Source organism: Oncorhynchus mykiss, chromosome 13, assembly GCF_057628025.1.
Source record: "Oncorhynchus mykiss isolate SJ-2025 chromosome 13, ASM5762802v1, whole genome shotgun sequence".
Classification (NCBI taxonomy): Eukaryota; Metazoa; Chordata; class Actinopteri; order Salmoniformes; family Salmonidae; genus Oncorhynchus; species Oncorhynchus mykiss.
In genome coordinates, this window is record NC_143034.1 from 5,644,937 (window position 1) to 5,668,645 (window position 23,709).

The window sequence follows — 23,709 nt, forward strand, 5'->3', positions numbered from 1 at the left end:
AAAGCTACTGTTCTTCGTGCCTATGAGCTTGTGCCTGAGGCATACCGACAGAGATTTAGGTCTCATAGAAAGTCTTCTAGTAAGACTTATGTGGAATTTGCTAGAGACAAGGGAAATCTGTTTGATAAATGGCATGCTGCTAGTAAGGTAACTGATTTCAACTCTCTCCGGGAGTTAATCTTGTTGGAAGAGTTTAAAAATTGCTTACCCGAACGCATTGTAGTTTACCTAAACGAACAGAAAGTATCCTCCCTGGCAGAAGCGTCTGTGTTGGCAGACGAGTTTGTGTTGACGCACAAGAGTGTGTTTTCGGCTCATACTGAGAGTAGAACCACTGAGTTTCCTACCTTTAGCCCTAGTCGGCCAGCAGTGGTATATCAAGCACGCCAGAAGAATGAGCGTTCCTGTTTCTATTGTCATAAAGTGGGACATATGATTAATGATTGTTTCCTGCTAAAACGCAAACAAGGGATGCCTCTTCGTGCCAAGCCACCAACAGGTGTTGCTCTAATTCGTACGGTTGTGAGGTCTGCAACAAAACAGGTGCCTCAGGGTAACTGCAGTTTGAAAGTCTCAGTCCCCGACCGCAGTTATGAACCATTCATTTCCGAGGGGTTTGTGTCCCTAACGAATGACGGAGCGTCTCAGCGTCCGGTTAAAATCCTTAGAGATACTGGTGCGGCGCAGTCGTTTATATTGTCTGATGTGTTGCCCTTATCTGACGATACATACTGTGGTTCCAGTGTGTTAGTGCAGGGTATTGAAATGGGTTTTGTCCCAGTGCCGTTGCACTTTGTGAAAGTACACTCTGAGTTAATCAGTGGAATATTCAGAGTGGGGGTACGTCCTAAGTTGCCAGTGAAAGGTGTGACCTTTATAATGGGTAACGATATTGCCGGAGGAAAGGTAGTACCCGTATTGGAAGTATTGGATAAAAGTGACCACTCTCTCTCGAATGAGTTGGCACAGAGTTATCCACATGTGTTCCCCGCTTGTGCTGTCACTCGTGCTCAGGCACTACAAGAGGGTGACGTGATAGATTTGTCGAACACTGTTCTGTTCAAAGAGGATGATCAAGAGGATGGATTGTGTGATACCTCTGAGAAGTTGATCACCTCTGACAAACAGCCCAGAAAAGAATTAAAGAACGTTGAACTTATTGCTGATGCAATACAGTTACCAGTCACTCGTGAGCAGCTGATTGCTAACCAAAAGGTTGACAACAAACTTGCTAAATGTTTTACTAGTGTTGTCTCGTTAGAAGAGGTGAAGAATAAGAATGTGGCTTACTTCATTGAGGGTAATCTCCTCATGCGTAAATGGAAATCCCATGTTGACGCGGGTGGAGATTGGAATGCTGTTTACCAAATAGTGATTCCTACAGCCTTTCGACAAAATGTGTTATCCCTTGCTCATGATCACCAGTGGTCTGGTCATTTAGGAATTACAAAGACGTATGATCGGATCCTTCGACATTTCTTTTGGCCGGGTTTAAAACAAGATGTGGCGCAGTTCTGTCGGACATGCCACACCTGTCAGATAACAGGAAAACCAAATCAGGTTATTCCTCCCGCTCCTCTTTGTCCTATACCTGTCATAGGTGAAACATTCGAGCATGTGGTGGTTGATTGTGTCGGACCGTTACCGAAGACAAAATCGGGTAACCAGTTTTTGTTAACGATAATGTGTATGGCTACAAGATACCTCGAGGCTATTCCTCTGCGAAGGATAACAGCCCCAGTAGTGAGTAAGCAATTACGAGTTTTTGTCTCGTGTCTAATGATTGTTGTATGTTTTGCAAGGTTGTTGACTTTGTTATTGTTATGAGTATTCATGGTAATACTGTGGTCGCAATCCCCCCCTAGGGTTGCTCTTTTAAGGGTGGGAGTGTTACGGATACCATTATCCTGTGTGTGTGTGTATCCTGTGTGTTTCTTTTCTCTCTGTCTTCCCTCACAGGTGAACATCATCACTCCCCAATCAGTCAACAATCAACCCATCAATCAGAAGACACACCTCCTCCTGTTTCCTACCCTATCACAGTTCCTTCCCCATGGTTTAAAAACCCCATCATTTGTTTGCTCAGGAGCTCAATCTTTGTAATGCCATGTTGGTAGATCTCTATTCTTCATAGATTTCGGTAGCTCAATCTCTTTGTTAATACCATGTGGGTAGATCGCTGGTCTTTATAGATTTCAGTAGCTCAATCTCTTTGTTAATGCCATGTTGGTAGAGCTCTGTGTTTGACTCGCTCTCTGTGTATTAATTAACCTCTTCTTTTGTTTGAGCACCTCCAAATCACTTTGTCATCTCCTGTGAGTATTGTTTTGGTTATGGTGTTTGTTTGTTGCTGGTGGGAAAAGGGGAAACCAAGACAAGTCGCCCATGGGCATACACTACCCGTAGGTGAACTTTGTTAAAAACACTAGTTAGAACTGGGCGGACCACCCACTGTATTTTTTTTGTTAGTTAGTTAGCTGTTGTTAAAGTAGTCTAGCTTAGGGGTGTTTTTGCATATTTGTTTCTTTCCTTGGGTCCAGCTCAGCCCCTTTTCCTGCTCCCCCCATTACCGTGTGTTTATAAATAAACCCTGAGTTTGACGGTATTATTTCGGTTGTCGTGGTTATTTCGTTCACACTCACTTTGTCACAATTATAATTTACATGAGTTATGTTACGGGTCTCACTACCATCCCCCCTAGACTGTCGGGCCAAAAGGGATTCGTAACACAGACACATATCATTATGGATGCTGATGTCACTGTTGTCATGAAGTGCCTTTACAGAAACCCAGCCCTGACCCAGATAGAGCAAGCTGTATGCTAGACCAGATCAAGCTGTATGCTAGACCAGACCAAGCTGTATGCTAGACCAGACCAAGCTGTACCATCTGGTGTTCTGATCTGGAGAGACTCTTCTCTTCCTCGTCAGCATCAGGATGTTGTTGAGGCTCCCCAGAGGATCCACCATAGTCATGTCTCTCTCCTGTGTGAACGAGAACATCAAACAGGTGGTAAACTTATGATCTACTATTACAATCACATAGAGTCTTACAAGAGGCAATATCTCTAAACAGGGCCTAAAATGCAAATGTTAAAGGGTTGTTCCACTAAATGGGTGCCTGTTGCATCCCTTTGATATTTAAGTAGAAATTATGCACCAATATTGCATTTTAAAAGCCTGTTATATTAGATGAGGGGAACTTTAATATAGATCACATGAAGAATTCAACACATCTAATTTAAAAGTCCCCAAAATATATGCACCAATTGCAGATCGCCCCTTTAACAATTCCTACAGTACTGAACAACATATTCAAGTGTAGAACTTCAGTAGAATGCCCCTTTAAAACCACACATTAGTTCAACAACGGGCATAGTTTGTGCCCCTGTTTAAGACAGTACTCACTGGTGTTAATCTGATCTTCTGTCTCCTCCTCTTTCACTCCCAAAACTTCTTCCTCCTTCACCTTTATTGAGACAGCATCCTCTTCCTCTATAAAAGGTTCTTTATCTTCTTTCACTGTAACAGCCTCCTCTTCTTTCACTATAACAGCCTCCTCTGCTTCCTTTTTAATTCTAAAATGTTCTTTCTCTCCTTTCACTGTAATATCCACTTCTTCTTTCACGACAATGTTCATCTCTAGAGCTTCTTTCTTCGTACAGCAGACATCCTCTTCTTTAGCAGGGGAATAGTAGTTTAGTGAACTCATGGTCGGGGATGTTAGTTAACTAGCTAGCTAGCATTAGCGAATAGCCGAGTGCTAGGCTCAGCATCAATCTTTAACAGGTTTGCAAATTGAAAAGGCAAATTAGATTAAAGTTAACCAGTTGATACGTCAGCTGACATGTGTTTTAAACACTGGGTTTGCCGAATGTACACAAGCATGGTCTAAAACGTCAATCTGTAAGTTTTATGTTGGCTAGCAAGCTACCGAGGTGGTTGAAAGAGTTGGCGCCTTGTTGTTCCTGAAGAAGTGTCCCGTCCAGTCCATTATACGTCACGCAAGAAGCATCACCTGAAAGACGCCCATCGCCATCTGCTGGCTGGAGTGGGTAACGCAGTTTGGAAACAATAGTCACGACACGTTTTGTATTGGAAAGAACGTCATAATAATTTAATAACAATAAGCTGATATATTTTCTCTTTCGTCTTACAACTAATACGTCCCTGTACACAGACGTAGAAGCTTAATATTGTAACGAGCCTGGGTTTATAAGCGCGGAAATCGACCCTGCCGCACGAGCTTTTGCGGCACAGTCGATAGCGCGACGGTCCTCGGGCTCGAAGGTCGAGGGTTCAAGACCTGCTCCCCGCTGTTTCATTACAATATGAATATGTGGACGATGAATAAATACTTATCTGAATAGGTAGTGTGTTACTGTGTGTTTTCAATCAGGATCTCAGGGATCACTGCCTCAAACGACCACCCCTCATCACTGTCAAACGCTCCCTAAAACACTTCTGCGAGCAGGCCTTTCTAATCGACCTGGCCCGGGTATCCTGGAAGGATATTGACCAAATCCCGTCAGTCGAGGGTGCCTGGTCGTTCTTTAAATAAGCGTGCACCTTTCAAAAACATGTAGAAATAAGAACAGATATAGCCCTTGGTTCACTTTTTCACTTCAGACCTGACTGCCCTCGACCCGCACAAAAACATCCTGTAGCATTGAATAGTCCCCGCGATATGCAACTTTTCAGGGAAGTTAGGAACCAATACACGCAGTCAGTCAGGAAAGCAAAGGCTAGCTTTTTCAAATAGAAATTTGCATCCTGTAACTCCAGAAAGTTTTGGGACTCTGTATAATACTTATTAAAATAATACTACTTTTCCACCATAATTTGCAAATAAATTCATTCAAAATCCTACAATGTGATTTTCTGGATTTTCTTTGTCTCATTTTGTCTGACGTAGTTGAAGTGTACCTATGATGAAAATTACAGGCCTCTCTCGTCTTTTTAAGTGTGAAAACTTGCACAATCGGTGGCTGACTAAATACTTTTTTGCCCCACTGTATATGCTCTAGTTGGCTGGTCCTCGCTACATATTCGTCGCCAGACCCACTGGCTCCAGGTAATTTATAAGTCTATGCTAGGTAAAGCTCCGCCTTATCTCAGTTCACTGGTCATCCCCAAAGCCAACACCTCGCCGTTCCTTCCAGTTCTCTGCTGCCTCTGACTGGAACGAATTGCAAACATCTCTGAAGTTGGAGACTTTTATTTCCCTCACCAACTTTAAACATCAACTATCTGAGCAGCTAACCGATCGCTGCAGCTGTACACAGTCCATCTGTAAATAGCCCACCCAATCTACCATACTGTTTTTTATTTGATTTACTTTTCTGCTCATTTGCAGACCAGTATCTCTACTTGCACATCATCATCTGCTCATTTATCACGCCAGTGTTAATCTGCTAAATTGTAATTATTCGCTCCTATGGCCTATTTATTGCCTACCTCCTCATGCCTTTTGCGCACACTGTATACAGACTTTATTTTCTCTACTGTGTCATTGACTTGTTTGTGTCATTGGCTTGTTTATTGATTAATCCATGTGTAACTCTGTGTTGTTGTCTGTGTCACACTGCTTTGCTTTATCTTGGCCAGGTCGCAGTTGCAAATGAGAACTAGTTCTCAACTAGCCTACCTGGTTAAATAAAGGTGGGGGAAAAATGTGTTCTATATGCTCTGTGTGTTATATGTGTTCTGTGTGTTCTGTGTGTTATATGTGTTCTGTGTGTTATATGTTCTGTGTGTTATATGTGTTCTGTGTAACTGTGATGGAGAGAAATGTTTTGCTGTCTGAATACAGCTGTACAGACCCTTTGGGAAGAATTAAACTTGGTTAAAGCTTCTCTAGTGTCCGTGGGTTAATTACTCTGAAAAATAAGAACCTAACAATATTATCAGAGGGGTGTATTATGACATCAGATAGAACTACTCAGACATTTCAAATCAGGCTTCATCCACATCATGAAGGTGGATATTGATCCAACCATTTCAAAAGTAATGACCGGGCTGATGGAAACAGGATATGCCTGTACACTTTTATAAATGCTGACAGACGATTTGTCAGTTTGTTTGACATGGTGGGATCATTTTGTGTCAGTAAACATTTATAAGCAAGAAATGGAGGTGGAAACTCCTTTATGAGCAAATATTTATATAATAACCATCACATCTTAGTTAACTTGGAGTCACATGATGATATGTTGTGTGGTCCTCCCACTACGACTTGGGAACCCATGTCGTTTATTAGGCTACAGATGAAATAAGTTATGAACTTCACAGGGTGGTGAAAGTGCACGTGATGAGCTTGATGCTCCTTTCCAATACATTTTGATGGTCTTATTCTGGTGACATGATGATCGATGCTTGGCTGCCATTTGACAAATGAAATAATATCTCTCTTATCCATAATAATCACTGTAATCACCCGCTGCTGGCTACAGTGCACGGGGACAAGAGCGCGTTTTCTATATAACGCAACAGTTTTTTAAAACCATCAGTAGAGTTGAAAATGCGATGGAAACCCATTTAACTTGTATTTCTTATTTAGTCATGCAGAATGTAACAGCAAAAAATACATAGCTTAGCTTATCTACTTGATAGAAACACTGACATACTTTAACAGTGTGTTTGATAGAAACACGGACATACTTTAAGTTGCACTGAAACTTAGCTGCTTATTCAAACCAGCCCACTGGGCTCAGACGTCAGTTCAACATCTAGTTTCTAGTTACATTCAACACAAAATGTCACCTGTCGTTAGATTTAGGTTCCCAGTTGGATGAAACACAAAATGTCAGCTGTCGTTAGATTTAGGTTCCCAGTTGGATGAAACACAAAATGTCAGCTGTCGTTAGATTTAGGTTCCCAGTTGGATGAAACACAAAATGTCACCTGTCGTTAGATTTAGGTTCCCAGTTGGATGAAACACAAAATGTCAGCTGTCGTTAGATTTAGGTTCCCAGTTGGATGAAACACAAAATGTCAGCTGTCGTTAGATTTAGGTTCCCAGTTGGATGAAACACAAAATGTCACCTGTCGTTAGATTTAGAAAAATTAATAAAAATACCTGATGTTGATGCGTTTTTAATCCAATCAGTTGTCGACACTGATCTGACATCATCACGTGGATTTGTTTTGTTGAAATGACGTGGAAACAATGTTTATTCAACCAGTGGGAGTAAATGTAAATGCCCCCAGGAAAGTCAAAAGAGGAACTCTTCATTTTGACAATAATGGAACAGCAATCCGTGGGAGAGTTGTGATGGATATTATAAAATAAGGATCTGCTGGAGTCCAAGTCAAACCAAGATTCTTTATTTCTGAGCTCAGAGAGAATAACAGAGTTACACAGCGCAGTGTAGACAGTCTGAATTCCTGAAGCATTGGGTGATGAGCACATATCTTTATAGTTTCCTGTTCCTGGGCGGGACCTTGTTCATACAAGGACACAGGTGCAAATTGGTTTGCAACACAGAATGATACTCCCAAGAACAGGAGATTATAATTGGACAGTTTCACAAGGTTAGTCACATACTCAGTTATGTGGACACACAAACAATTAACATTTTCCATTACAGAGTCTGAACATTTTCATTTCATTAAATCATCAGTGGGCCAATAATGCAAATGTCAACAATGGAACAAATGCATCACATCCAAATATCACTTGTTAATTAATCTGTGGTGCTGGAGGAATGACACCCAGATAAACACACACAGAGTTTAAAAAATGACAATTTAAACACATGGAACCTGATCTATCCTACATTGAAACTGACAACTCCATATTCAATTAATGTTTTCTAATAAAAACATACAAATATATGTTTGAGTATACTTGGTACAATTATTAATTTAATTTCATATGGTATAAACAAGTAAACCCATTCTCAGTCAACAATATAAGACAATGGGAGCACTGTGTATGTTCTCTGATGAATTTTAAGTCAATGTGATGTGAAATATCAATTTACACACTAGGATAAGTAATTATTTTCTCCTGTGTGGATTCTCACATGACGTTTAAGTGACTGTGATGAGCAATATGTTTTCCCACAGTCTGAGCACTTGTAAGATTTCTCCCCTGTGTGCAGTCTCACATGTTCTTTCAGATTTCCTAAATGGGTAAAACGCTTTGCACACTGGGAGCAATTGAAAGGCTTCTCCCCTGTATGTGTTCGCTCATGAGCTTTCAGATTTCTTAAGTGGCTAAAACTCTTTCCACACTGGGAGCAATGGAAAGGCTTCTCACCTGTGTGTGTTCGCTCATGAGTTTTCAGGTTTCCTACCTGGCTAAAACTCTTTCCACACTGGGAGCAATGGTGTGGCTTTGCTCCCGTGTGTATCCGCTTATGTCTTTTCATGTTAACTAACTGGCTAAAACTCTTTCCACAATGGGTGCAATGGAAAGGCTTCTCCCCTGTGTGTGTTCGCTCATGAGCTTTCAGGATTCCTGACTGGCTAAAACTCTCACCACACTGGGCACAATGGTATGGCTTCTCCCCTGTGTGTGTTCGCTCATGAGATTTCAGATTTCTTAAGTGGCTAAAACTCTTTCCACACTGGGAGCAATGGAAAGGCTTCTCACCTGTGTGTGTTCGCTCATGAGTTTTCAGGTTTCCTACCTGGCTAAAACTCTTTCCACACTGGGAGCAATGGTGTGGCTTTGCTCCCGTGTGTATCCGCTGATGTCTTTTCATGTTAACTAACTGGCTAAAACTCTTTCCACAATGGGTGCAATGGAAAGGCTTCTCCCCTGTGTGTGTTCGCTCATGATCTTTCAGGATTCCTGACTGGCTAAAACTCTCACCACACTGGGCACAATGGTATGGCTTCTCCTCCGTGTGTATTCGCTCATGAGTTTTGAGGGTGTCTAACCGCATAAAATTCTTTCCACACTGGGAGCAATGGAAAGGCTTCTCCCCTGTGTGTATTCGCTCATGAGCTTTCAGCTTTCCTGGCTGGCTAAACCTCTTTCCACACTGGGAGCAATGGTGTGGCTTTGCTCCCGTGTGTATCCGCTGATGTCTTTTCATGTTAACTAACTGGCTAAAACTCTTTCCACAATGGGTGCAATGGAAAGGCTTCTCCCCTGTGTGTGTTCGCTCATGAGATTTCAGATTTCTTAAGTGGCTAAAACTCTTTCCACACTGGAAGCAATGGAAAGGCTTCTCCCCTGTGTGTATTCTCTCATGAGTTTTCAGGTTTCCTACCTGGCTAAAACTCTTTCCACACTGGGAGCAATGGAAAGGCTTCTCCCCTGTATGTGTTCGCTCATGAGATTTCAGGGTGTCTAACCGTTTAAAACTCTTTCCACAGTGGGCGCAATGGTATGGCTGCTCCCCTGTGTACATTCGCTCATGAACTTTCAGGTTTCCTAACTTGATGAAACTCTTTCCAATCTGGGAGCAGAGGTGTCGTCTTGCTGGTTTGGACATCTCTATCTCTGGCTCTGGTTCCTCCGAGTTGTTTTTTTCTCCTGCCAAAGAGTGTTTATTTAAAGAGAGACCTGAATGAAACCTTAACATGATAAAACTGCCTTGTTATGAGATTTAAGTTCTCAAACATTTCAAAATTTAAAACAAAATGTGGTACAGCTTCCTGGTAATTAATGATATGTTTACATTACTTATTTTACTCATTCTGTTTTAGAACACAAAGAACTAGACAGTTCTACGACACTCAAGACACAGACATCACTGGATTCCTTTCATGCAGGTGATTGTATATATAACCTTTGCTGTACGATACAGAATGTGACTTTTTCGATACGCATGAAAGCTTTATTTCTCTCCGATTTTGTGCACAAATTTGTTTACGTCGCTTTGCCAAGATATTCCATCCACCTGACAGGCATATCAAGAAGCTGATTAAGCAGCATGGTCATTACACAGGTGCACCTTGTGCCGGGGGAAATTAATCAGCATGGTTACCACAATGTTCTGCAGCAATACGCCATCACATCTGGTTTGAGCTTAGTAGTCACTATCATTTGTTTTTCAACAGGACAATGACCCATCACACCTACAGGCTGTGTAAGGGTTATTGGACCAAGAAGGAGAGTGATGGAGTGCTGCATCAGATGACTTGGCCTCCACAATCAACCGACCTCAACCCAATTGAGATGGTTTGGAATGAGTTGTACCGCAGAGTGAAGGAAAAGCAGCCAACAAGTGCTCAGCATATGTGGGAACTCCTTCAAGACGGTTGGAAAATCATTCCAGGTGAAGATGGTTGAGAGAATGCCAAGAGTGTGCAAAGCTGTATTTGTATTAGTCGGGGACAGCCCTATTGGGAACAGCTACCAGTGGGCAGATCTATTGTATTTGTTCAAACTAAACTACAGCACTTACTTTGATGTGTCAAATCTGATCCTTTCTTCTCTTCTCCTCCTCTCACAGTTCCACTCAGCCCTGTTGTTTTCCTGCAGTCCACCAGCAGCACAGACAACCTCTTCATACCCAGCAGTAAGGAGCAACTAGGAGAGGCACGACACATGGACTCCAGGAGGGAGGAAGGGCTAGCGTTGTCCTGGTAACCATAAAGAGGGGACACAGATCATTATGGATGCTGATATCACTGTTGACAAAGTGCTTTACAGAAACCCAGCCCAGACCCAGATAGACCAAGCTGTATGCTAGACCAGATCAAGCTGTACCATCTGGTGTTCTGATCTGGAGAGACTCTTCTCTTCCTCGTCAGCATCAGGATGTTGTCGAGGCTCCCCAGAGGATCCACAATAGTCATGTCTCTCTCCTGTGTGATTGAGAACATCAAAGTCAACTTATGATTTTTTTATTGCAATCATAGGGTCTTACAAGAGCCATTAATATGTCTAAAAAGGACCTAAATTGGCCACTCAATTATGTTTTTTTATATATATATTGTTTGTGATGCAAATGCAAAAGGGTCGTTCCACGAAATGGATGCCTTTTTTTCCACCCCTTTGATATTTTAAGTAGAAATGAAGCTCCAACAGTGAATTTTAAAAGCCTGTTATACCAAATTAAGTGCACTTCATTATAGACCACATAGATAATTCAATACATCTAATTTAAAAGTCCCCCAAAAATATATGTACCAATGGCAGATTGACCCTTTAACAATTCCTACAGTACCTAAGAACATATTCAAGTGTAGAACTTCAGTAGAATGCCCCTTTAAAACCACACATTAGCTCAACAACGGCATAGTTTGTGTCCCTGTTTAAGACAGTACTCACATTAGCTCAACAACGGCATAGTTTGTGTCCCTGTTTAAGACAGTACTCACATTAGCTCAGGTGGGTATAATTTGTGGAACGTTCCAACAGGAATCTGCTCCAAAAACTTCGTAAATAACAAGGCTGCCAACAAGCAACGCATACAGAGTCGTATAACAGTAGAATGAGATACCGGGTAGGGAGTGGGCTATTTTAAGACGTTTTACACTCACCACGTTAATCCACTCTGGTAGCCTACGGACAATCATTAAGAATAAACTACGTGGTGAGTTGATGCCTATTCGGCAGCTAGTTAGTTAGCTCGGTGAATTGATCATGCTACTTTGAATGCCGCGTTTGTTGGCAACCTTGTACTTTACGAAGTTTTTGGAACAGATTCCCGTTGGGACAACAAATTATACCAACCCCATTAGTTCAACAACAACATAGTTTGTGGCCCTGTTTATAAGACAGTACTCACTGGTGGTAATCGGAACTTCCGTCTCCTCCTCCTCTTTTATTGAGATAGCCTCCTCTTCCTCTTTTACACCAAAATGTTCTTCCTCTTCTTTCACTACATTCTCTTCTTTCAATGTTACGGCACCTTCTTCCTTTTTGATTCTGAAAGCTTCTACCTCCTCCTTTTCCACTCTGACAACCTCTTTCCCATCTTCCTCTTTCCCTGTAATATCATCCTCTTCTTCTTTCAATGTGATAGCCTCCTCTTCCTCCTTTATCATCCTGAAAACTTCTTCCTCTCCTTTCACCAGTTTCTTTCTACGTCTAGTTTAGTGACCTCATGCTCCGGGCGATTAGCCTCGTGCAGTATCAATGTAACATGTGCTAATTTAACAAGCAAATTACGTTTAAATGAACTAGTAGAAACGTAAACATAGTTGTGTTCTAAACACTAAGAGTAATATACACAAGATTACTTATTACACTATTACTTTCTTACTTACTTTAATTTGATTACTTATTATTATTATTACACTAGATTGGTCTAAAAAGCTTCAATATTTCAGTTTTATGTTCGATAGCAAATCACCGCGTCGGTTGTATCTGTAGCCTTTTGTCTCTGTTGAAGAAGCCTCCTGTTCCGTCCACTAGATTATACGTCACGCAAGAAGCATCACCTGAAATACTCACATCGTCATCTGCTGACTGGAGTGGGAAACGCAGATTGGAAGAAAAATCTCCATTACAATGTTAATTCTGGCAAGCAATGTCATGAGAAGTAATTTAAAAACAACCAGATGTTATGTTTTCTCTTACAGACAATCCTTTCCTCCAGGGCTGACCTGCCCATTAGGCCCCAAGCCCATGGCACGCCACTGCCCATTAGGCCCCAAGCCCACGGCACGCCACTGCCCATTAGACAGGATTAGGTGACAGATAGACAAGGGAGGTATATCCCCGAGCTAAATTGATCAGCAACACATATTAACACCTCACATAATGCTGCCCAAAAACAATGCTAACTTCTCTCACCCAGCGGCATATGGGATATTTATGTGAGTGTTGCTGTTGCCACATGAAGCACTTCCCATTTTGTAAAAGGCAACATGGACAGATAGGACTCTACCTGTGTAGAGCACATGCCCCTTTGCCCTTACAGTCTCTAAAGTGCCCTTTTGGGTGGTGGTATAATTTGTATTCATTTTTTCTCATCAGTTATTCTGAACCCACTGCCTGCAAGTCATTGTTAAATTCACCTCAGGGATTTGTAATTTCCTTCAACTTTCTGAAGAGGAAACAGCCAGGAAATGCCCCTGTCTGAGTGAGTTTGTCTACCACTACGTATAGCTGTTAGCGATGATGCTAATGATCCACTACGTATAGCTGTTAGCGATGATGCTAATGATCCACTATGTGTAGCTGTTAGCGATGATGCTAATGATCCACTACGTATAGCTGTTAGCGATGATGCTAATGACAACCATCTTCTGGTTGATGGAAAAGCTTAATCCAAAAAAACCTTGTCAATTAAATGTGAACTACAAAGTAGTCTATGCCTCCCTGGCCTACCTGGCAGAATGATATCATGATTATTAGTAGTCTATGCCTCCCTGGCCTACCTGGCAGAATGATTTCATGATTATTAGTAGTCTATGCCTCCCTGGCCTACCTGGCAGAATGATATCATGATTATTAGTAGTCTATGCCTCCCTGGCCTACCTGGCAGAATGATATCATGATTATTTGCATCAATCCAGTTGTGATTTGTTCTGCCATCCAGGACCTCTATACCAGGCGGTGTCAGAGGAAGGCCCATAAAATAATCAGAGACTCCAGTCCCCCAAGTTATAGACTGTTTTCTCTGGTAGCGCACGGCAGGCGGTACCAGAGCACCAAGTCTAGGACCAAAAGGCTCCTCGACAGCACGGCAGGCGGTACCAGAGCACCAAGTCTAGGACCAAAAGGCTCCTCGACAGCACGGCAGGCGGTACCAGAGCACCAAGTCTAGGACCAAAAGGCTCCTCGACAGCACGGCAGGCGGTACCAGAGCACCAAGTCTAGGACCAAAAGGCTCCTCAACAGCTTCTACCCGCCAAGCCATTAGACTGCTGATCATTTCATAAAAAATCACCACCGGACAATTTACATGATATCATAGTCACCTATGCATAGTCACTTCACCCCCCCCACCACCATGTACAGATTACCTCAAGTAGCCTGTACCCCTGCACACTGACTCGGGTACCCCTGTATGTAGCCTCGTTATTGTTGTTCTTATTGTGCTACTTTTTAATTTTAGTCTACTTGGTAAATATTTTCTTCTTCTTGAACTGCACTGTTGGTTGAGGGCTTGTAAGTAAAGCATTTCACGGTGAAGTCTACACTTGTTGTATTCAGCATTTCACGGTAAAGTCTTCACCTGTTGTATTCAGCATTTCACGGTAAAGTCTACACCTGTTGTATTCAGCATTTCACGGTAAAGTCTACACCTGTTGTATTCAGCATTTCACGGTAAAGTCTACACCTGTTGTATTCAGCATTTCACGGTAAAGTCTACCCTTGTTGTATTCAGCATTTCACGGTAAAGTCTACCCTTGTTGTATTCAGCATTTCACGGTAAAGTCTACCCTTGTTGTATTCAGCATTTCACGGTAAAGTCTACCCTTGTTGTATTCAGCATTTCACGGTAAAGTCTACCCTTGTTGTATTCAGCATTTCACGGTAAAGTCTACCCTTGTTGTATTCAGCATTTCACGGTAAGGTCTACCCTTGTTGTATTCAGCATTTCACGGTAAGGTCTACACTTGTTGTATTCAGCATTTCACGGTAAAGTCTACCCTTGTTGTATTCAGCATTTCACGGTAAAGTCTACACTTGTTGTATTCAGCATTTCACGGTAAGGTCTACACTTGTTGTATTCAGCATTTCACGGTAAAGTCTACACTTGTTGTATTCAGCATTTCACGGTAAGGTCTACACTTGTTGTATTCAGCATTTCACGGTAAGGTTTAATTCGGCGCATGTGGCAAATAAAGTTTGATTTGATTTGTGTTCCAGAGAACCAACCACAAACCGAGTAAGGCTCTTACTGGTGCCACTTTAATTAAAGGGTATCTACACCCCAAAGTAACATTTTCTTAGATTTTTCTCAGGAAAAAAAAAACGGTCAGCTGATGTGGTTTAAGTATTGTTGTGGACTTACATCCAATTGTGTAGTTTCTCTATTAACAGTGTTATTTTGAAAGAAAAACAGAACATGGACAAATCAGAAATCTGGAAAAACAAAACAGAGAAAATGGAATTTGAGAAAAAAACAAACGGCATTAGGTTAAAAATATAAAATGGATTTGATGCCCAACATTTTCTCTCATTACTGGATTATCTAGGGATAGTGTAGAGTAACAGCTGTATCCTGAATTGACCTTTAACCTCCCTATTACTCAATACTTCTTCCACTGGATCAAAGCTTCAGCCAAGTAGGATACATGATAGTGGCAACACATGGAGTTGGGTTGGATATAGTCATGGTAGGATACATGATAGAGACAACACATGGAGTAGGGTTGGATATAGTCATGGTAGGATACATGATAGAGACAACACATGGAGTTGGGTTGGATATAGTCATGGTAGGATACATGATAGAGACAACACATGGAGTTGGGTTGGATATAGTCATGGTAGGATACATGATAGTGACAGTGAAGTCCTATTACCAGTCAGATAGGAAGTAGCAGTGAAGTCCTATTACCAGTCAGACAGGAAGTAGCAGTGAAGTCCTATTACCAGTCAGGTAGGAAGTAGCAGTGAAGTCCTATTACCAGTCAGATAGGAAGTAGCAGTGAAGTCCTATTACCAGTCAGACAGGAAGTAGCAGTGAAGTCCTATTACCAGTCAGATAGGAAGTAGCAGTGAAGTCCTATTACCAGTCAGACAGGAAGTAGCAGTGAAGTCCTATTACCAGTCAGATAGGAAGTAGCAGTGAAGTCCTATTACCAGTCAGGTAGGAAGTAGCAGTGAAGTCCTATTACCAGTCAGATAGGAAGTAGCAGTGAAGTCCTATTACCAGTCAGACAGGAAGTAGCAGTGTCAACACTGCCAAGTGGCTGGGATGTCCTCCACTGAGTCCACAGTCCTCTCCACCATAAACACCATCTGTTGTCTGCACACCTCTGACCACAGATCAGATCAAATGAAATGTTATTGGTCTCATACACATATTTCTTGTAGGTTCCACAAGTGTTTCCCCCTTGGTTTCCGAGTGGTCCCTGTTCTTCTCTCTCTAAATCACACTGTTAATAGAGAAACTACACAATTGGATGTGTTGATAATGGGATATGTAGGAGGGTGAGCCGGTCAAGGATCGATTCAGACAAGGTGGTCTATTGTATGACAAGTGACAGTTTAATTATGAGTAAAGATATCTGGTACAACGTATACGGGCCATTTCATTCGGTTCTTAAGGAACCAGCAGAAAAGAAGCGCAGATAACAGAGTGCATGTATGTTATATACAGTACAGAAAGTAGGTTGATTCTAGAAGATCGGGTCTTCGGGTTGGTTCAGGCTGAGGTGTAGTCTTCTTGGATTGGCCCTGTTGGGCCGTCCGTCATCCCTCTGAGTCTTGTTCTTTGTCACACAATGTTCAGCTAAAAAGGAGATTAGGTGTGTGCGCTGTCCTCAGTCACACAATGTTCGGCTAGAAAGGAGATTAGGTGTGTGCGCTGGTTTCTGCAAGTCAAGGCTGTCTCTTCCTCCCAATGTGTGGGTGTATGTCTTATCTGTGTGTCCTCGGCAGTTAGTGTGTGTAATGTGTGTGTGCTGTGTGTGTGGGTGTGGGAGCTATCCTGTATGGGACCTAACATGTTTTACTGTGAAAATACGTTGTCTCAGTTATAGCAATGTAATAGCAGTAGGCTGGTCACCTGCATAAGAAATAGCACTTCCTTACAAATCCCTCTCTTCACGTCTCCCCAGAGACGTGACACAACCTAACTAGATCCAGACACAAAAATAAAACTTTTCCCAGAAGGAAAAGTTTTGTGATTCCCTCTCTTCACATCTCCTAAGAGATGTGACATAAACTAGGCTAACAATTACAAAGTTGAAAATACCTTCATGTTCTCCATTCGATCCCACTATGTACTAGATTGGCTACCAGCCACCTAGGAACTTGCAACCCTCATGTCAAAAGAGAACAACAACTCATTGAAAAACAGAACAAAAGAAAATGATGTGAAATTTAAGCCCCCCTTTTTGACACCCACTAGGGTGTCACTCATTATCCCTTATTTCAGCAGTCATAGCATTTCATGAAAAGAAAAAACAAAACCTAGTAGGCACTCTCAACCTCATCCTCAAATTCGGGCAGGTCATTAGCAAGCAGAGGAAACATCTGGGAAAGGGGGGAAGGGTCAATAGCTCTAGAGATAACCCTAGTGGTAAGGGAACGGATACATGGAATGCAACAGCATCCACAGAGAACCAAAATGGCCGCGAACACCGAAATGGAGACCAAAATGGAGGAGACCAGGGTTTTATATTTACCAAAGGCACTCATCCAGGAGTCCCACATTGAGGTATCAATCCCAGAATGAGATTTCATTTTACCATTAAGAGTCCTCAAACCTTCTAGGGCTACGGTCAAGCTACCATCGGAGGCTGCGTTATTAGGGATGAAAGTACAACACTGTTCACCAAACATAGTGCAAGCTCCACCTTTCTCTGCCGGTAGCATATCCACTGCAATGCGATTCTGGAATGTATTCTATCCACATTTTTATTAACAGTGCACCACCAACAAATGGAGGACTCAAACCCAGCTGCCACCTGATCCACCAACTTGTACTCGTCAGGAACTCCCCTTGGGACTCCAATGGCGTCTATGTACGTCGGATCACCACTAGATGGGGTGGTGGCACGCCTGGAACGTCCCCTCCAATATTCAGGGTTCACCCTCTGGACCCTAAGGATGAGGTCTCCAGCCTCTGTAGGGTAGATATAAACAGGCAAAAGGAGAGTAACAAGTGCACAGCTTCCAGTAGTATTGGAGGGTAATTTATCAAACAGGACAGTGTTGCCACACCACCACCACACATCTGCTCTGGATATTGGCCTGAAACTCCCAACAATGTTGATTGTATCCAGACACCAATTCCCAGGAACCTGTCCCACATTAGTACCGCCTCCCGTCATTTTGACACAGGTGAAATGTGCCCTGGCAACCTTGTTGGAAAACAATAGTTTCCTAGCAGTAGATTTAGTCATGGGATAGACAGCATCCCAGGCAGAGCAATTACAACTGGGGTTATCCGTAGTCATTAATGGGATTAAACATGTTAGAGTCACATCTGTAACAGACTTCTTAAAACACGGTATGATGCAAGCAGCACAACACATCAATAATGAAAATACAAGAATTAGGGTCAGAAATCCAGTAACCACCATACCAGTGTACTTACCAAACCAGGCTCCCAACCAAAAGAACAGTCCAGACTCCTCCACCCCCGCCATGGTCCTCATCTCAGCAGATAGTGCACCAAGCCCATTAAAGGCCTTAGCTATACCACCATCTGGAGTGGTGTTATTAGGAATATTCGTGCAACATTGTTCACCGAACATCTTGCAGACTGTCTGGCAACCCTAGATGTGGCCTCAAGCTGTTCAGACAGACCAGTGAGTGCATCACGGGGGTAATTCACAAAACGCTGTTGATTATAGTAGATATAACTGATCCATGCAGTCTGTCTAGCATCCACTATGGCTGGACCTATAATAGGTAGTAAGTGCCAGAGTCCATCATTCCTACCCAAGGCCTGAAACTCATGAGGAACCCCCACTGGCACTCCCAACAGGTTAGTGTGTATGTCAACTACATCTTCTGTCCATGGAGCACTACATCTATGTCTCCCATGGGATGGAATGTTTTCAGGTCCCCTGGATACAAAACCCAACAGCTGTTCAGAAGTAACATCAACAATGGTCAGTGGAATTATCAAACTGGTCAGAGCACACGTACCTTGCCAGTCTCCTCTAAGAATGGGTCTCAGTACTCTTTTGGGTCCACATATCCACCACACATCAGCCAGACCACTAGTTTGGTTTAGGCCTGTAACTGGCCAAGTGGCATAAATGGTTATGTTACTGCTGCAATCAGCTTCAGGCAATCTCCCATAGTCCATGCCACTACCTGTACCCGTGATGCAACTGTAATTGCCCCCATATGCCTTAACACCCCAAGGGGCCCGATGAGGAGGTACTGTAGGAAACACAAGGCTCAAAGAGGAACAGAGGGTTGAATTGGGCTGAACCTGGTAAAAACCTCTCAGAATACACAACCACCCCTCTCCTTCTCCTATAGCAAATGGGTGTGTAGCCAGAACAAGTCTAGCATGACTACAAATAGTGCTTTCCTTTCTTCTCAGGGTTTTAGCTGTGTACCTCATATAAGACAGCCACAAATTGTCCCTACCATCAAAACCAGTCTCAGTGCCTAATTGATCAATAGCTGTGTAGTCTCTAACATTAATTACCTGAATAGGATTTTTTAACACAGTGGTGGTAGGTGGCAGGTTCGGTCCAGGGGTGGTAGAGGAGTGTGTCTGGCCCTGGTTCGTCTGGGACCTCTGGTTTTGGCAGCTCCCTAATAGAAAACACACCCATCGTGTCTGTCCCGGTCCTTTGTAGTCCGAGGGTGTAAGTGCCTGCATCAGAGAGCTTAATAGTTTTGATGGTTAGTAGGATTTCATCACCTTTACAAAGTTCAACAGTGCTCCCAGGTTTTCCCCATATGATGGAAAACCTATCCACCTTTGTGGGATCCCCTATGCTATAAGAATACCCTCTTCTCCAATCCTAGAATTGTCCCAAGTTGGTTATCATGTAATCCCCATATGGACACCCTCCCCCATTACACAGGTACACTGACACTCCTGTAAAACCCCACCCTCTCCCAGAGAACACATCACTAGCAAGAGCCAGACACATCTTCACTTCTATGAACAAAAACAGGGGTGACAGGACAGGGAGGGTTACTTCATTCGAGAGATGGCCCCCGGAATTCTGTTAATTCCAGTTCTCCTCTCGAACACTGTTTATTGTTCGACAGTGTCATGTGTCCTACCCTCCCCCGTGCGATATGATCCGGGTAGCTCTTTCAGCTAGCTGTCAGCAGGAGTCCTTGTATGGTCCCCCCAACAAGCCTCTGGGACTGGATTGAGTGACTTCACCTGTAGTTCACCTGTAATGCATAAAATCCTGGACATACAGGCTTGGTTAACAAACAGTTTCTCATATGTTTTATCTGATTATATCTTTAGTTTCTTATCCAATAGGCCCCATCCTATCCTAGACCACAATTTACCCATCCCCCTTTTGATACCTGGCTCTGCCCAGGTAACAACCTTACCTACTCTAAATAATGACTTAGGTAAGATTAGTATATTATCCTTCTGTTCTGACATTATCATGTAGGAGCGCCCCTTTCATTTTCCACATGTCCAATTATCCCTTTTGTCTCCACTCAGTAACTGTTATCTACACATTCTGTTATCTTTGCTCGTCCTGGCTCCCTTTTAAAACTTCTCCTCTCTGCTCTCCAACCTTCAAGGTCTCTGCAGTGCAGGGGAGGGCTCTTCTGTCTGCCTTTTCCCCTTATCTGTCTGTAGCTCGTTTTCTCATGTTTCCAAATTTGAACTAAATGTCTCACTGTTTGGCTTTATCTAAACTCATGGATTTTTTTTTAGAAAAACATGTCTATGGTGGCACTTTCTAAAGTCCTTATATAGGTTAATTAAACCCCACTATGAATTTACCTTAAAAAATAAAAACAAACCGTATTACCCATGACCACAAATTAAATATTCAAATGGCGCCCCCTATACACAGGTGTTAAAACCAAACACAAATATCTCAATTTCTTCCCTGCCCTGTTGGCTCAAAATATGTCCCAAATACTTAACATGAGTCTACCATAAATAAAACTTATCCTAGCTAAATTTTCACACCACGTTCATCAGAGAAAATATATTGACACTATAATGTAAATTTCACTGCCTTTTTTTATTAAATTACCTTAATATCAGTATTATAAATTACCCTAGATTCTCCATCCAAATGGCTTTCCAATGAGGCTGATCAGACCACAAAGGAAAGTTACAATGGAGGTCATAAGTCATACCACCCCTTCAAAGAAGTGTTTCTTACTATATTAAACAACATTCCTCTATCAAAAGATTTCACCTATTTAATTAAGACTCAGAAAATAAAAACGTATAATATTTCATATGTGAGTGTACCCCTTTAAGATATCTTGTCTCTGGGAACATGGAAATCCCCTTAAACCCAAAACGTTTGCTACAAACAAAACCTAATAATTATAATAATACCTTCAAATAATTTGTTTTAAATTTCCTCAATGTTTCATGTAACTCATTCAGTCTTTAAAGGATTGTCTCCCCAAAATGCTTTATACCCTGCCAATAAACTCACACAATTGTGATAAACGTGCACTGTCCCTTTAACATAAAATAATATCAGCCTGCAATTAACTCTGAGGGCCTTTCATTGTTCCCCATAATGAAAACAGATTCTAATGTTAGTATACCTTAACCTCCTGTTTAATTTCAGTGGTGTTATCTGAACAATCAAACCAAAATCAATAACCGGGAAGTACTTGTGTAAATTAATTAAAAGAACAAAATAAATCTACCTTATTTCTCAGCACTTGGTTAGAACATCACTCCCGTTTTACATCGAACACACCCTTCGCCCCGTCCCTAGTGTATATCTTATCTATTATTCAGTGGCTCAATTAATGTTTAACGTAAGTATGTTCAGATGTTGATTATGTAATTCTACAATATTAGTATAGTTCAAACCTCATATAATATATATATATATATTTTTTTTGAATTTAGGAAATACTTTTTCCACAATAATTTTAAATATTGGTAATGATATCAGGGACTTGTGAAACGCCGTTTACATTTAGTCTATAGTCAACACACAAATATTCTTACATGGACATAGTCTTAAACAAAATTGATCAATTAGAACATCTTATTCTATGACATCACACATTAGTACATTTATCACATTCATTCTGGCCACAACACAAAGCGGACTTTTCAGTCCAACATACCTTAATCATACATTAATCTATTGTAGACACCTCACCGGACACTACCGGCTATTGGATTTTACCTCACCGGACACTACCGGCTATTGGTTTTCTCTAAAACACTAATTGAATTTATCTTTTGCAGATGGATGATCGAATCACACTCAGATGTTAATGATAAAACTGATCACGCCCTTTTTCAGACGCCCGAACGAATATCACTTATACAAAGAATATAATCCTGGTCACATCAATACTCAATAATAGACCACCTTACCAGACACAGCTGGACCGGTCACTAGCCGGACTATCGGTGAAAATCTATCCTAGACTATATTTTATTCCTTACTGGTGTCTGCCACCAGACCGTTCACAGCCGGACTATCAGAATATTCTATTAATATTAGGTCTACTACTACATATCCCTTACCGGTGTCTGCCACCGGACCGTTCTCATGCCGGACTATCGGAATATTCTAACTACTACTTATCCCTTACCGGTGTCTGCCACCGGACCGTTCTCATGCCGGACTATCGGGATATTCTAATTACCACATATGTTTACTTCACTGTCAATTTCAAGTCCATTATTTATGTAAAATTTACACAAAAATTCTTACCCACACTCGGTACTACTGATCGTAATTTGGTATGACTATTCGACAATATGCAAAGTTTGATAAAACAGGTTTTGCTTACCTTATTTTGTGGTCGACCAGAGATCAGTTTCCCGAGTTGAGCAGAATTGTTGTCCACCCCCGAATGGTTTTCACCTGTCCTCCGGGAACCGTCCTTTCACCAACTCGCCCCCTCACACCCACATCAACCACTCTGGACTGGGTCGTTAGTAAACCATCCTCTGCTACCAAGTTTCTGTTGATAATGGGATATGTAGGAGGGTGAGCCGGTCAAGGATCGATTCAGACAAGGTGGTCTATTGTATGACAAGTGACAGTTTAATTATGAGTAAAGATATCTGGTACAACGTATACGGGCCATTTCATTCGGTTCTTAAGGAACCAGCAGAAAAGAAGCGCAGATAACAGAGTGCATGTATGTTATATACAGTACAGAAAGTAGGTTGATTCTAGAAGATCGGGTCTTCGGGTTGGTTCAGGCTGAGGTGTAGTCTTCTTGGATTGGCCCTGTTGGGCCGTCCGTCATCCCTCTGAGTCTTGTTCTTTGTCACACAATGTTCAGCTAAAAAGGAGATTAGGTGTGTGCGCTGTCCTCAGTCACACAATGTTCGGCTAGAAAGGAGATTAGGTGTGTGCGCTGGTTTCTGCAAGTCAAGGCTGTCTCTTCCTCCCAATGTGTGGGTGTATGTCTTATCTGTGTGTCCTCGGCAGTTAGTGTGTGTAATGTGTGTGTGCTGTGTGTGTGGGTGTGGGAGCTATCCTGTATGGGACCTAACATGTTTTACTGTGAAAATACGTTGTCTCAGTTATAGCAATGTAATAGCAGTAGGCTGGTCACCTGCATAAGAAATAGCACTTCCTTACAGATGTAAGTCCACAACCATACTTAAACCACATCAGGAGACCATTTTTGAAGTCTGAGGAAAATCTGAAAATTTGATTTTTGGGTGTAGATACCCTTTAATTTAAGTGGCACCAGCAAGAGCCTTGCTCATCATTCTGCCAGGGAGGCATAGACTACTTTGTAGTTGACAACGTTTTTGGGAAAGCTTTTCCATCAACTAGAAGATGGTTGTCATTAGCATCATCGCTAACAGCTACACATGGTGGATCATTAGCATCATCGCTAACAGCTACACATAGTGGATCATTAGCATCATCGCTAACAGCTACACATAGTGGATCATTAGCATCAGCGTCTTTCGGGTGATGCTTCTTGTGTGACGTATAATCGAGTGGACGGAACTGGAGGCTTCTATAACAGCGACAAAAGGCTACTGAT

At 42.0% G+C, this 23,709-nt stretch overlaps 2 protein-coding genes across 3 annotated transcripts in view; both read right to left on the reverse strand.

Annotated features, from left to right (window-relative positions):
• Nucleotides 1-4,005, reverse strand: part of LOC118940008 (uncharacterized) — a 31,911-nt gene extending 27,906 nt beyond the window's left edge. For both annotated transcript variants that reach the window (XM_090194866.1, XM_090194865.1), the window contains exons 1-2: nucleotides 3,408-4,005; nucleotides 2,887-2,984 (exon numbers count right to left, since the gene is read on the reverse strand). In XM_090194866.1, the coding sequence (XP_090050992.1) occupies nucleotides 2,887-2,984; nucleotides 3,408-3,711 (402 nt within the window). In that variant the 5' untranslated portion in view covers nucleotides 3,712-4,005. The remainder of the gene's footprint in view (nucleotides 1-2,886; nucleotides 2,985-3,407) is intronic.
• A 6,335-nt stretch (nucleotides 4,006-10,340) lies between these two features.
• LOC110515087 (uncharacterized) lies at nucleotides 10,341-14,943 on the reverse strand. Its single transcript, XM_036947926.2, has 3 exons — nucleotides 11,693-14,943; nucleotides 10,669-10,766; nucleotides 10,341-10,541 (listed from the first exon to the last, which is right to left on the reverse strand). Exons 1-3 carry the CDS (start codon nucleotides 11,949-11,951, stop codon nucleotides 10,341-10,343), a joined length of 558 nt encoding a protein of 185 aa, XP_036803821.2. The 5' UTR covers nucleotides 11,952-14,943.
• Nucleotides 14,944-23,709: the final 8,766 nt, after the last annotated feature.